Here is a 15,515-nt window from a genome sequence, read left to right as displayed (position 1 = left end):
AAACTGACATCAGTGTGTAAAGGATATCACCACATGGGCTCACTTCAGAAAACCACTGTCAGTAACTTCAGTTTGTCGATACATCTGTAAGTGCAACTCAAAACTCTACTGTGCAAAGCCAAAGCCATTTATCAACAACACCCATAAATGCCACCGGCTTCGCTGGGCCTGAGCTCATCTAAGATGGACTGAAGAAAAGTGGAAAAGTGTTTCAAATAGTTTTTGGAAACTGTGAACGTCGTGTCCTCCAGAACAAAGAGGAAAAGAACCATCCGGATTGTCCTAGGCGCAAAGTTGAAAAGCCAGCATCTGTGATGGTATGGGGGTGTATTAATGCCCAAGGCATGGATAACTGACACATCTGTGAAGGCACCATTAATGCTGAAAGGTACATACAGGTTTTAGAGCAACATATGTTGCCATTGAAGCAATGTTATCATAGACGCCCCTCCTTATGCCAAGCCACGCGTTACAACAGCGTTACAACAGCGTGATTTCATACTAAAAGAGTGCGGGTACTAGACTGACCTGCCTTTAGTCTCCCACTGAAAATGTGTGGTGCATTATAAAGTGTAAAATACCACAACGGAGACCCCGGACTGTTGAACAACTTAAGCTGTAAATCAAGCAAGAATGGGAAATAATTCCACCTGAAAAGTGTTGTTAAAAGGAAAGGCCATGTAACACAGTGGTAAAAATGCCACTGTGACAACTTTTTTGCAATGTGTTGCTGCCATAAATTCTTAAGTTAATGATTATTTGCTAACACAAATACAGTTTCTCAGTTCCAACATTAAATATCTTGTCTTTGCAGTCTATTCAAATGAATATAAGTTGAAAAGGATTTGCAAATCATTGTATTCTCTTTTTATTTACCATTAACACAGCGTGACGACTTAACTGCTTTTGGGTTTTGTATGTCATGAAAAACTCAATTTGATCAGCTGCAAATATAGAACACCCAAGTCAAATATTGCTACTTTAAAGTTTTAGTCAAGTGGAAAGAATAACAAGTTGACTTCATATGTTTATTTGTGTATTATTGTATCCATTAAAACTTATTATTGTATTTACAATACGCAAAGTATGTGAGAATACCGTCTAAAATGTCACAAATTCAGTCGGCCATTTTGAACATTCCTATTTTCTGAGAGTCACGTCACTTAAGTAACATTACAGCACTCTAGGCCATATTATTAGATCCCTCATACTGGGAATACACAAACATTGTAGAGAGATGTGGTGTTCATCATTCACATTCTTTATGTAAGACAAGAACACATATGCTTTTATTTTGATATGCAGTGTAAATGGTAAATAAATATCTAACAATTGAGTCAACAGATGGAGGGTCCTCTCATTATACTCGCTAAAAACATCCAAAAACTGCCAACAATACTCCGTTTACATGTCGTGACCTGAAAATGAACCAAATATGAGTGAATCTGTTATTACTATGGGTGTAACGGTACACAAACATTTCGGTTCGGTACGTACCTCGGTTTAGAGGTCACGGTTCGGTTCATTTTCGGTACAGTAAGAAAACAACAAGATATACATTTTTGGTTATTTATTTACCAAATTTGTAAACAATGGCTTTATCCTTTTAACATTGGGAACACTATAATAATTCTGCTCACATTAATCCACATTAAACTGCCTCAAGTTGTTGCTTTGATGAAATAAAATGACAAAACATTTCTTCTACATATAAAAAGTGCAACATTAAACAATTTCAAGTCAACTCATCATGCTTGATTTATTACAGCATTTGGGGAGCCTGTAGTTGATTTTTATTATGTAAATGTTATATTTTTATCAAGGTGTGATAGCAGGGACCCTGCCATTCAAAACTAGGCTGCTACATTACTAATGATTAATATAACTATAGCTGAAAAAATAGGAGAGACTTTTCATCCCTGAACACCATGGAGTTCATGTTAGTTCATGTGAAATAACAGACAGACAGGGCTTTGCTGCCCCTAACACACGCACACACACACACACACACAGCAAAATGAGCTAATGTTACGCTAAAGCTAATCAGCCTTCACCTCAAGCCAGAACTCCGAGCAAGCTGAGCTGCAGTTTAAGTTTCTAGAAGGTCAACGGGCTCATAGTGATGCTACTAGTAGTTGTGACTGGGAAGTGTTTTTTATAATTTGGGGAGAGTACGATGTCCGCTGCTAAGTATCTGTTCGACGCTGAAGCATTGACAACATGTGTTCAGAAGACGCACTGCTGATTGGCTTTGTATGTAACCAATCAGATGGTTGTGTGGGCGGGACAATGCTGGGTGCTGAGACAGAGGCAGAAAGAAGAACAGCTTGTTAAGACATTAGCTTACAAATTCGTTCGATACACCTTTGAACCGGACCGAAACCCTCGTACCGAAATGGTTCAATACAAATACACGTAGCCGTTACACCCCTAGTTATTACAAGCGCTAACGCAGACGGACTATTTTAGTGGTTCATTGATAGCACACTATGCGATAGCGGTTGCTTCTGCTAGGTCTCAAACTAGATTATAATTAATGCATCTCTCACCTGCTAGTAGACAAATGTGGCCATGGACCGACAGTCTGGTCCACTTTGACATCCCCGGAGGTGGCGAAAGAGACACCAAAAGACGCTTCATGCAGGAACTTTTTTGAACACCGTGAGGATTTTGATTGAATCTTCATCTAAACGGAATTACGTGAGCGTCCCGTCAGTCGACATCCCAGCAAGAGTGGAAATATTACAGTAAGTGGTGGCTAGTTTGTGTATATAGCACCCAGCAATGCTGCCAATGCTATAGTGTCACAAAAAAACGACATCCGTTTAGCACTCAGCTTCGAAAAATTATTGTCATCCTCTATGTGTTCGGGCTCAAAAATACAAGGTTATGGATCGCAATTGTTCCCAAAATAATCGTTGTTGGCTCTCACAAAGTCTGCTTGATGAGCATTGTTGTTGATGGGGAAGGGATCGGTGTCGTCTCCTCTACGTCACGGATCACCTGACTGGCTTCCTCATTAGCTCTCAAAATGGCTCGGGAATCTTCGTGGGATTGATACTATTGTGATCATATCTATTTACTTGCAAAGTTTGGAAGAATTTTGATGTGTTAAATCGGATATACTGTTTATGATAATAACTTCACTATAGAGTATGGCTCTGAATACACACAAGTATAAAAGAAGCTGACCTTCCCAAAGCTGCCTTTCCCCAGCACCATCAGGAAGTTGAAGTCGGACAGTTTCATGCGGTCTTGGTTACCGTTGGAGTCGAAGCGAGCCGCGTTGGCCGATTTCCCTTCAGTGTTCTTGCTCGGCCCGATCTTGGCTCTCTGAATCACCAGGACACAATGAGACGTGAGGAGGGGATTAGTCCCAACATTTCATCACCAGAGGACAAACAAAGGTCATTAAAGGATGATTTGGATGTCACTGATGAGTTCTTCCACAATATAAAATACTAAGATTCTGACTTTTTAAGTGTAAGTCATTTTAATGAAGCTCATGATGCAGTAAGTTGTATGATGCGGACACATTTGTTCCTGGATAATTTCTCATTCGCTTCTGCCTTGGAGACTTTGTATGTGTTAGTAATATGCAACTATAATTTTAGATACTTGTTTGTATTGACAAATGTCACCTTTTATTGTTCAATGATTAATATGTATGTCTAGCTGCAGGACTGCTTGTATCGCACAAGATATCACACACAAGTAAACACTCTGCAGGACTGCTTGTATCACACATGATATCACACACAAGTAAACACTCTGCAGGACTGGTTGTATCACACATGATATCACACACAAGTAATCACTCTGCGGGACTGTTTGTATCGCACATGATATCACACACAAGTAAACACTCTGCAAGACTGCTTGTATCGCACATGATATCACACACAAAAAAATCACTCTGCATGATTACTTGTATTGCAGATGACATTTCACACAAGTAAACACTCTGCAGAACTGCTCGTATCACATATGATATCACAACCAAGTAAACACTGTAGGATTGCTTGTATCGCACATGATATCACACATAAGTAAACACGCTGCAGGACTGCTTGTATCGCACACGATAACATGCACAAGTAAACACGCTGCAGGACTGTTTGTATCGCACATGATATCACGCATTTGACATGCAAGCTGATATCAAAACAGTATTTGATATCAATATAGGATGAAGACAACCACATGTTTACATCAGTTAAATATGTGCAAGTAAATATTAAACATTAAGACATAAGATGGACATAATAAAATACAGTAACAAAAGCACCACCCGCCATGTCTCTTTTACCCTTGAATTTGTACGGGTGTGTGTGTGTGTATGATATCCCCCATCATGGGAATGCGTCCCACAGCAGGGTGGAAGACTAAAACCCTGGGAGATAAAGAGACATAAGCTGGCAGGAGGACACAGAAGTGATCAGCTGGACACACACTGAGGAGGTGGAGCGCACACACACACACACACACACACACACACACACACACACACACACACACACACACACACAAACAGGCACACACACACACGGGCGCACACACACACATATTTACAGTAAATGGCACAGAAACTATGATATCACACAAAAAGTGAAAACACATTTTACATATTAGTTATGATATAAAGTGCATAAATGTTGTAGACGAACATGATCTGTTCATAATCAAAGTTTCCACACGCAATATTGTTGCCTCACTAATGGCAGTACACATGTAAATACTGTACATCATTTATTATAACACTGTACATCATAATTATGATACTGTCCATCATTTAATATGATACTGTACATCTATATTATGATACTGTACATCATTTATTATGACACTGTACATCATTATTATGATACATGACATCTTTTTTATAATACTGTACATCATTTATTATGATACTCGACACCGTTTAGTATGATACTGTACATTGTTTACATGATACCGTACATTATTATGATGCTGTACAACATTCATCATTATACTGTACATTATTTAATATAATACTGTACAGCATTTATTATGATATTGTACATTATTATGATACAATACATAATTTATTATGCAACTGTACATTTATTATGATATTGTACATTATTATGATACAATACATCATTTATTATGCAACTGTACATGTATTATGATACTGTACATTATTTATTATACCACTGTACATAATTTAATATGTTACTTTACATTGTTTATTATGATACTGTACAATATTTATTATACAACTGTAACTCGTTTATATTATACCATACATTATTTATTATAATACTCTACAACAGCTATCATGGTACTGTACATTATTTATTATAATACTTTACAACATTTATCATGATACTGTACATCATTAACTGTGATACTATACATCATTTACTATGATAATGCAGATCATTTATTATAATAATGTGCATTGTTTATTATGATACCGTACATCCTTTAATGTGAAACTGTACAACATTTATTATGATACTGTACATAATTTATTACAATACTGTACAACATTTAGTATAATACTGTACATAATTCATTATGATACTGTAGATTATTTATTACAATACTGTACACCCTTAATTATGGCACTGTACATTATTTAATATACTCTACATCATTTATTATAATACTGTACATCATTTATTATGATACCATACATTATCATATTATTCATTAATCACACTGTACATTATTCATGATACTGTACATCATTTATTGTGATATTGTACATCAGTTATAATGACACTGTACATTATGTATCATGATACTGTACATGATTTATCATGATACTGTGTATCTTTATGATACTGTACACTATTTATTATGTTACTGTACATCACTATTATGATATTGTACATAATTTATTACAATACTGTATATTGTTTTTATGATACCGCACATTGTTTATTGTGATACTGTATATAATTTATTATGATACTGTATATCATTATGTTAGTGTACATAATTTATTACAATACTGTACATTATTTATTATGATACTGTACATATTTTATCATGAGACTGTACATCATTTATTATAACACTGTGCATTATTCATTATGATACAGTACATCATTTACTATTATACTGTACTTTATTATAATACCGTACAACAATTATTATAATACTGTACCTCATTTATTTTGATAATGTACATATTTTGTCATGAAACTGTACATCATTTGTTATAACACTGTACATTATTAATTATGACACTGTACATCATTTATTATGATACTGTACTTTATCATGATACTGTACAACAAATATTATAATACTGCACATCATTTATTTTGATAATGTAGATCATTTATTATGATACTGTACTTCATTATGATACTGTACATCCTTATTATGATACTGTACATCATTTATCATGATACTGTACTTCAGATATAAACTTATTAGACAAACTAGATAATCATTCACTCACTTCATTAGAGATGTCAGACATGTTTGCTTCACACCTCAAAGAAACTAATACATTTTGAGTGGCCTGAAGCTCCGCACGCACACGCGCACACACACACACACACACACACACACACACACACACACACACACACACACACACACACACAGTCGGAGTGAAGAAGCCCACCTCAAACTTCTGCCGCAGCTCTTCGTCGCCCTCCTCCCCCTCAGGAGGAACAGGAACGTTGAAGTACTCGCCTTCTTCCTGCGACAGCATCTTGAACCTGAGCAGCACATCACCAATTAGTCCTCACTGTAAGTGCGGCCATCAGGCCAGGTGCCGACACTTAGTGCCCCCATGTCAAGTCTGCAAGAATGATGGGAACATTATTTGGCGATTGTTGGCCATGGATGGAGGACGATAGAAGACTTAAATCGCCACATGGCGGGACCTCAATCGCACTTTCAAGCTTTGGACCACCAGAATCATTCACACGTGCTGTCATCTTCCACTGAAAAACGCTGCTTTCAAGTGAGTGGGGAAAAAGCACAACTTTCAAAGTCAAACTAAAAACATTTACAACAAACAAGACACGGTCGCTATAAAAAAAAGATACTATAAATTTTGTCAAGACAAATATTGGTTGATAATTTTTATGAACTGATTGTGAGTCACATGTATTAGTGTATAGTTTATGGTGTGGTTTTGTCTTGTGTTGCGCCCTACAAAGTGTTAATACTGTAAGTATTGCACGCACCAGGTGTTTCATTATACCGTGCATCTTAGTTGACAAATTTGGAGGTGTTGAAATCGCAATGTAAAATCGCTAATGCTAATCAGTAACATGTCAATTGACAGGCCAACATGTATTAGCATCAAGCTAGCGCATTTTGGGGAAGTGGAGCCTTACTTTACTTACCTTGGTTGAAAACTAAATTTTTGTAAACTAATTGTCAGAAAATATGGATATCGATCACATTCGAACCGATACGGTACCAATTTTCCCCACTTTTGTGTGTGTTGATAAATATTAATTATTTTTGCTAGTAAAATGTTTTTTTTATAGGAAGATTTAAAAATGAGCCAATTATAATATCTGCTGTCCTGTTGTTTTAGTATCACATTTCTGAGTCTCATTTGCAAGCATGGCAGTAGTGCATAGTTTATGGTGTGGTTTTGTTCCGTGTTGCCCCCTACAAAAGGTTAATACTGTAAGTATTGTACTTATTACGCACCAGGTGTTTGATTATAATGTGCGTCTTAGTTGACAAATTTGGAGGTGTTGAAATCGGCATGGAATATAGATAATGCTAATCAGTAGCATGCCAATAGAAAAGCCAACGTGTATTAGCATCAAGCTTGAGCATTTTGGGGAAGTGGAGCCTTACTTTACTTACACGTAGGTTGTAAAGTTAATTTTTGTAAACTTAATGTGAGTCACATGCATTATTAGAAAAGATGGACACCGATCATACTCAAACCGAAACGGTTTACAATTTTCTCCACTTTTGTGTGTGTTGATAAATAATAATTTTTTTTGGTACTAAAATCTATTCCTGTAGCAAAATTCAAAAATGAGCTGATTGTGATAACTGCTGTCCAATTGTTTTAGTATCACATTTGCAAATATCAAATGGCAGTGTTATATAGTTTATGGTGTATTTTTTTTCTGTTGCGCCCTACAAAGTGTTAATGCTGTAAGTAATATACTTGTAATGTGCATCTTAGTTGTAGTTTTCATTGACAAATTGGGAGGTGTTGAAATTGCCATTTAAAATCGCTAATGTTAATCAGTAGCACGTCAATAGAAAAGCCAATGCATATTAGCATCAAACTTGCGCATTTTGGGGCCCTGTCGTCCCTCCTCCTGGCTCCTCACCATCCGTCCACGCCCTGCTTCTGCAGCTCCGAGATGCCAAAGGACAGCGATCCCATGAAGTCGTTGCGGCTGGTCAGGTCCCAGTCCCACGCCTCCACGGACAGACGGCGGTCCTTGTCGCACTCCTTCAGGTGGCTGCGGGAGGAACATGAAGATCAGAACTGCTCTGGTGTCAAACCAAAATATGTCCAGCAGGGCGGCATTAACGCTACGCAAACCCAAAATGTCTCATATTTATTTTTATGTGTGCTTCAAAATACACTAAAATACTAAATTGACACAATTCACTATTCATGTTACTGCTTGTGTGATATAAAACAAGTAAAACATCAATACAATAGTTGTTCACTATTGTGTTGATTTTAAGTATGTGTGATATAAAACAAGTAAAACATAAATACAGTATTTGTTAAAAATGGTGTTACATTTAAGTCTGTGTGATATAAAACAAATAAAACATCAATAAAGTATTTGTTTACAATTGTGTTACTTTTGAGTCTGTGTGATATAAAACAAGTAAAACATCAATAAATAAGTGTTTATAATTGTGTTTTAAGTCTGATATAAAACAAGTAAAACATCAAGAAAGTATGTGTTTACAATTATGTTACGTTAAGTATGTGTGATGTAAAAAGAGTAAAACATCAATAAAGTATTTGTTTATAATTGAGTTACTTTTAAGTCTGTGGGACATAAAACAAGTAAAACATAAATAAATAATTAAGTGTCCACAATTGTATTACTTTTAAGTCTGTGTGATACAAAACAAGTAAGACATCAATAAAGTAGGTGTTTACAATTGTGTTACTTTTAAGTCTGTGTGATTCAAAACAAGTAGAACATTAATGAATATGTGCTTACAAGTGTGAAACCTGTAAGTCTGTGTGATATAAAACAAATAAAACATCAATACAGTATGTGTTTACTATTGTAATATTTTTCAGTCTGTGTGATACAAAACAAGTAAAACATCAATAAAATATTTGTTAAAAATTGTGTTACTTTTTAAGTCTGTGTGATACAAACAAGTAAAACATCAATAAAGTATATTGTTTAAAATTGTGTTACTTTAAGTCTGTCTGATATAAAACAAGTAAAACGTCAATAAATTATTCATTTACAAATGTGATACTTTTAAATATTTTGTTGCAACTTTCTGAAAAAGCTGCTGTGAGTAATAAAATCATTGGAAAATACAACAAAATTAATATTGTAATAAAAAAGGTGTGTTGACATTATGGTGTCAATGTCGATTTTCAATTGAATGACAATTCTTATTTGTAACAATTTTTGATCAATTAAAAATTTGATAAAAATAACAAAACCAGCAAAGACAGTGAAAAGGTGTGTTATTATTTGTGCTATGGCGCCATCTTTTGGACAAGTTTTCTCCCATTTTGTGCTTTGAACCGGAAGTACAAGTGCCGTTCCGTCTTCTAGCTGTCCGTAGCGTTTCTACTCATACGGATTTATCACTCCAAGGATCATTTGTAAGTTTTACAATATAACTAACACAATTTTTACTTACTAAAGCGTCCCATGTGTGATGTCAGTAGGAGTGTTTTCATGCATATTTGTACGTGCTATCGTAATGTAATGACGTTAACGTCATTAGCATTGGCTAATATGCTAACACATTTACGAGCGTCTGTGTTAATATAATTTGTTTGTATTGGTTCACTTTCACAAATTCTTCAGTAAATTCACAAAAACGTCACCTTGGAGATATTGAGTCTGTTTAGCTGATTGGAGAGCTACCTTGCGCAGCTAGCGGTTCCATGACCATGACTTCTGTTTTGTTTAGTTCCCCGTTTTACTGCCTTGTTACAGACACCGTTTGGAAACAATGACGGTATGTAAATAAATATTTATTTGTGTAAATAACAAATTTTACAAGGTATATACCTGCGACTTATAGTCTGGTACGGCTAATATATGAAACAAATATAATTTTCTCGTATTAGTTAGTGGGTGTGGCTTAAAAGCGAGGTCTTATCTTAAAAGCGAAGTTTTTTGAATATAAGACACACACTTGGAATGAGAGCTGTGATCAAAAGAAGATGAAAGAGAGAAAGAGAGAGGAGCTCTCATTAATGGAGGGAATAAAAGAAGGATAAATAATAAATGGCTTACAATTTAAAGGTCTCATTCCAGACGGGGTTGAGGCAGCATTTGATGGTCTTGGTCTTCTGTTTACTTTCACTGCGAGGGTCTGGGATCAGTTTCAGCTTGACATAGGGGTCCGACAGGCCGTTGGGGTCCATGGGGACCAGGTTCCTGGCCTCTTTAACTGCCAGGACAAGGAGGAAGGAGCCAGACTTAGAGACAGTGGGTACAAGTCAGGGATGGAATTCTGAATGTTGTTCTTGGTCTTCTAAAAGTCGGGATGAAGAAAAGCCTTCACAATAAAGGCGTTGTGTGCAACATCCGGTCTGACTGCGTTAACAAAATAAAGGTTTGAAAAAAGTCGCTTACATAAGCACTTTGTACTTAAAACAATCATTGGTACATTTTTGTTACACACGTATTTTTGAATATAATGGACATGTAATATATGACTAAATTGATAATAAAATCTGCACTGCATAAAAAATTGTTAGACAAGTTGAATAGAAGGTAAGAGAAGGAAAAAGAAAGTAATATAAGTGAAGTAAATGTAAAATAAAGTGAAATAATGATAAAAGGCAAATAGAAGGTAAAGACTGTAAATAAAAGGTAACATCACACAAATAAAATGAAAATAAAAGGTTATAGAAGGAATATGAGAAAAAGTAGTAAATAGAGGGTAAAACAAGGTAAATAGAAAGTAAAATAAATGAATTAAAGGTAAGAGAAAAAGGGTATAGAGAAGGCAAAGGAAGTAAATATAAGGTAAAGGCAGTGAATAAAATGTAAAATAAGCAATATAAAAAAAGGTAAAAGAAAGAATATAGAAGAAAAAGTAGTATGAAAAAGGCTAGAACAAGGTAAAAAAAAGAAAATGAAGGTACAAGAAATTAATCAAAGGTAAAAGAAAAGGGTATAGAAAAGGTAAAATAAAGTATATATTAGCTACAGGCAGTAAATAAAAGGTAAAATAAGGTAAACAAAATGAAAATAAAAGGTAAAAGAAAGAATATAAAAGAAAAAGTAGTAAAAATACGGGTAAAACAAGGTAAATAGTAGGTAAAAGAAATTAATTGAAGGTAAGCGAAGGGAAAAAAGGGTAAGGTGAAGGTCAAATAAAGTAAATATAAGGTCAAGGTTGGAAATGATAGCTAAAATAAGGAAAATACAAGGTAATATCATAAATATAATTTAATTAAAAAGTTAAAATAAAGAAGATAGAAGGTAAAAAATGATAAAACAAGGTAAAATTTGGTCAAATAGGTAAATAAAAGGTAAAATGAGGTAGGTAAAGAGTAAAATAAGGTAGATAAAGAGTCAGATAAGTTGTATAGAGGGTTAAAGAAGATAAAAAAGGTAATACAAACGTTAAATGGAAGGTAAGAGAAGTTAATAAAAGGTAAAATAAGTTAAATAGAAGGTAAAATAAAGTAAATAAAAGGTCAAATAAGGGATATAGAGAATGAAATAAATAAATGTGGGGTAAAAAATGTCGAATAAATGATTACATGTAAAAGAAGGTTTTAAAAAGGCATAAAAAGGTAAATGGAAAGTCAAAAAAGTTAAATAGAAGATATTTAAATATTTAAATATAAGATATCTAGAATGGCTTTGATGACAGCAGAGACTCAAGTTTGTGAAGTTAACCACAGAGCTGATAGAGCGCATGAAACCCTCAGCAAACTAAGTTAACCACGTAGCTGATAGAGCGCATGAAACCCTCAGTGGAGCAGGCCCATAAATATTCCATGCTGCGTGTTAAAGTGACCATAAAGACACAAGCAGGCCAAATAGTCTCCAAGGATTTTTACATCAAATACACAACTGTGTGCTTTTATGTCTGCTTCAATAATTCATATTTTTCTCCGTCAGCTCTAAAGTGTGTCCTGCAGAACACTGTATTATGTGCGATACAAACAGTCCTGCAGAGTGCTTATTTGTGTGTGATAGTATCATGTGCGAAATAAGCAGTCCTGCAGAGGGTTTATTTGTGTGTGATATTAAGTGCAATAAAAGCAGACCTGCAGAGAGTTTATTTCTGTGTAATATCATGTGCGATACAAGCAGTGCTGCAGAGTGTTTTCTCGTGTGTGTGTGTGATATCATGTGCGATACAAGCAGTCCTGCAGTGTTTACTCGTGTGTGACATCACTTGCGATACAAGCAGTCCTGCAGAGTGTTTACTTGTGTGATATCATGTGCGATACAAGCAGTCCTGCAGAGTGTTTACTTGTGTGTGCTGTCATAAGCAATACAAGCAGTCCTGCAGAGAGTTTAGTTGTGTGATATCATGTGCGATAGAAGCAGTCCGGCAGAATTTTGACTCGTGTGTGATATCACGTGCGATGCAAGCAGTCCTGCAGTGTTTACATGTGTGTGTGATATCAATTGCGATACAAACAGTCCTGCAGGGTGTTTAGTAGTGTGTGATATCATGTGCGATACAAGCAGTATTACAGAGTTTTTATTTGTGTGTGATATCATGCGCGACACAAGCAGTCCTGCAGCGTGTTTACTTGGGTGTGAAATCATGTGCGATACAAGCAGTCCTGCAGCGTGTTTACTTGGGTGTGATATCATGTGCGATACAAACATTCCTGCAGCGTGTTTACTTGGGTGTGAAATCATGTGCGATACAAGCAGTCCTGCAGCGTGTTTACTTGGGTGTGATATCATGTGCGATAGAAACATTCCTGCAGCGTGTTTACTAGTGTGTGATGTCATGTGCGATACAAGCAGTCTTGCAGTGTTTACTTGTGTGTGTGTGATATCATGTGTGATACAAGCAATCCTGCAGACTGTTTACATGGATGTGATATCAAGAGCGATACAAGCAGTTCTGCAGCGTGTTTACTATTGTGTGATATCATGTGCGATACAGGCAGCATTACATAGTTTTTACTTGTGTTTAGTTGTGTGTAATATCATGTGCGATACAAGCTGTCACGCAGAGTGTTTACTTGTGTATGTGATATCATGTGCGATACAAGCAGTCCTGCAGCGTGTTTACTAATGTGTGATATCATGTGCGATACAAGCATTCTTGCAGCGTGTTTACTTGTGTGTGATGTCATGTACAATACAGGCAGTCCTGCAGAGTGTTTACTTGTGTGTGTGTGATATCATGTGCGATACAAGCAGTCCTGCAGAGTGTTTACATGGGTGTGATATCTAGTGCAATACAAGCAGTCCTGCAGCGTGTTTACTAATGTGTGATATCATGTGCGATACAAGCAGCATTACAGAGTTTTTACTTGTGTGTAATATCATGTGCGATACAAGCAGTCCCGCAGTGTTTACTTGTGTGTGTGTGATATCATGTGCGATACAAACCGTCTTGCAGAGTGTTAACTAATGTGTGATATCAGGTGCGATACAACCATTCCTGCAGCTTGTTTACTTGTGTGTGATGTCATGTGCGATACAAGCAGTCCTGCAGAGTGTTTACTAATATGTGAAATCATGTGCGATACAAGCAGTCTTGCAGACTTGTGTGTGATCTAATAGAGAATGATATAGCAAGAGAATAAAATCCAACAAGATTTTCAACTTGTGCTGTTTTGTGACTCAGAGACAGAAAATATAGACATCATGCTCATTTTTGTCAAATTAAACAAAAAAAAAATTACAAATTTAAAACATTGTTTGACATAAATATATAATTTGTGTAGTATTGGTATATGTCAGCCAAGGTTACAATGGTGTAATAATTTAAAAATAAGAATAAAATGCAGTCATCAGCATAGTTTCTGTGTAAGATTACAAATGATTGAATTGTTGTAATAAAATTGAGATAAAAGTCAAACATTAGAACAAATAAAGACATAAACATAACAATTCTCCCATTATTGGCTCAATAAAAACAAGAATGTGGTTATTTTGCCTGCAAACATCATTTCTGAGGAACATGAATGGCAACGTAACCATGGTAACAGGTCAGGCTATTACCTTTCCTCTGCTGTCACCTACAGGTAGACAAATATACTGCATTGTTACTTCTGCGTTAATCTGATTTTTTCAAAAACACATTTCATAACAAGAAAATAATAAACAAAACAAAAAAACACATAAACATCTTCATGATGATATTAGTTTGTCATGACTAAGTACAATTGTACTAATATTTGTATTAATTTATTTAATTATAGCCTGGACACATTTTCAGTGCATTTGTATGTTTTAAATGTGCATCTTTTCACTGTTAAAAAAAAGAAGTCAGAAGACTTTACTGTAAAATAAATTTGATATAATTGAGAAAAAATACATAAAACAAAAGTGGTGTTTTTTCTACATTTACAGTAATGAACTGTAAAAACAACAACAACAACAACATCTTAAATATATGGCAGTACTGGTATTAAATATAATGTACGTATAATGTACATGTAATGTAAGACTATGTAATTTTAGATATAATATACATGTAATATATGACTACATTATTTTAAATATAACGTACATGTAAAAATTTACTATATTATTTTAAATATAATTAATGTACGTGTAAAAAAAATGACTATATTATTTTAAATATAATTTCCATGTAAAAAAATGACAATAATATTTTAAACAAAATGTACATGTAATATATGACTACCGGTATATTATTTTGAATATAACGCACATGTGTACATATTATTATATTATTATTATTGTATATTATTTTATACATAAAGTACATGTAAAAAATTACTTATTTTTTAAAAATATAATGTACATGTAATATACGACTATATTTTTAAATATAATGTACATGTAACATAAGACTATATTTTTTAAATGTAATGTACATGTAATATATGCCTATATTATTTTAAATGTAACATACATGTAAAAAAATCACGATTATTTTAAATATAATGTACATGTAAAAAAATATATTATTTGAAATATGATGTACTGTACATGTAATATTTGAGTATATTATTTTAAATATAATGTACATGTAATATATGAGTATATTGTTTCTGAAATGTCATGTATATCTAATATATGACTATATTATTTGAAATATATGTTATCGTATTTTAACTTAAAGGCATTCCACGCAGTCTGTATTTTATTAATTTTGCATTTTTCCATTCATTAAACGACTATTGAAGCGACAGA

General features: G+C 34.6%; 1 protein-coding gene across 3 annotated transcripts in view; it reads right to left on the bottom strand.

Moving 5' to 3' along the window:
- Positions 1 to 15,515, bottom strand: part of prkcbb (protein kinase C, beta b) — a 282,346-nt gene that overhangs the window by 108,615 nt on the left and 158,216 nt on the right. For all 3 annotated transcript variants that reach the window (XM_061905882.1, XM_061905881.1, XM_061905884.1), the window contains exons 6-9: positions 10,434 to 10,590; positions 8,301 to 8,435; positions 6,608 to 6,704; positions 3,193 to 3,333 (exon numbers count right to left, since the gene is read on the bottom strand). In XM_061905882.1, coding sequence (XP_061761866.1) covers positions 3,193 to 3,333; positions 6,608 to 6,704; positions 8,301 to 8,435; positions 10,434 to 10,590 — 530 coding nt within the window. The remainder of the gene's footprint in view (positions 1 to 3,192; positions 3,334 to 6,607; positions 6,705 to 8,300; positions 8,436 to 10,433; positions 10,591 to 15,515) is intronic.

Source organism: Nerophis ophidion, linkage group LG07 (genome assembly GCF_033978795.1).
Source record: "Nerophis ophidion isolate RoL-2023_Sa linkage group LG07, RoL_Noph_v1.0, whole genome shotgun sequence".
Lineage (NCBI taxonomy): Eukaryota > Metazoa > Chordata > Actinopteri > Syngnathiformes > Syngnathidae > Nerophis > Nerophis ophidion.
Note: the sequence above shows the minus strand (reverse complement) of the source record. Positions and strands in the feature narration are given on the sequence as shown.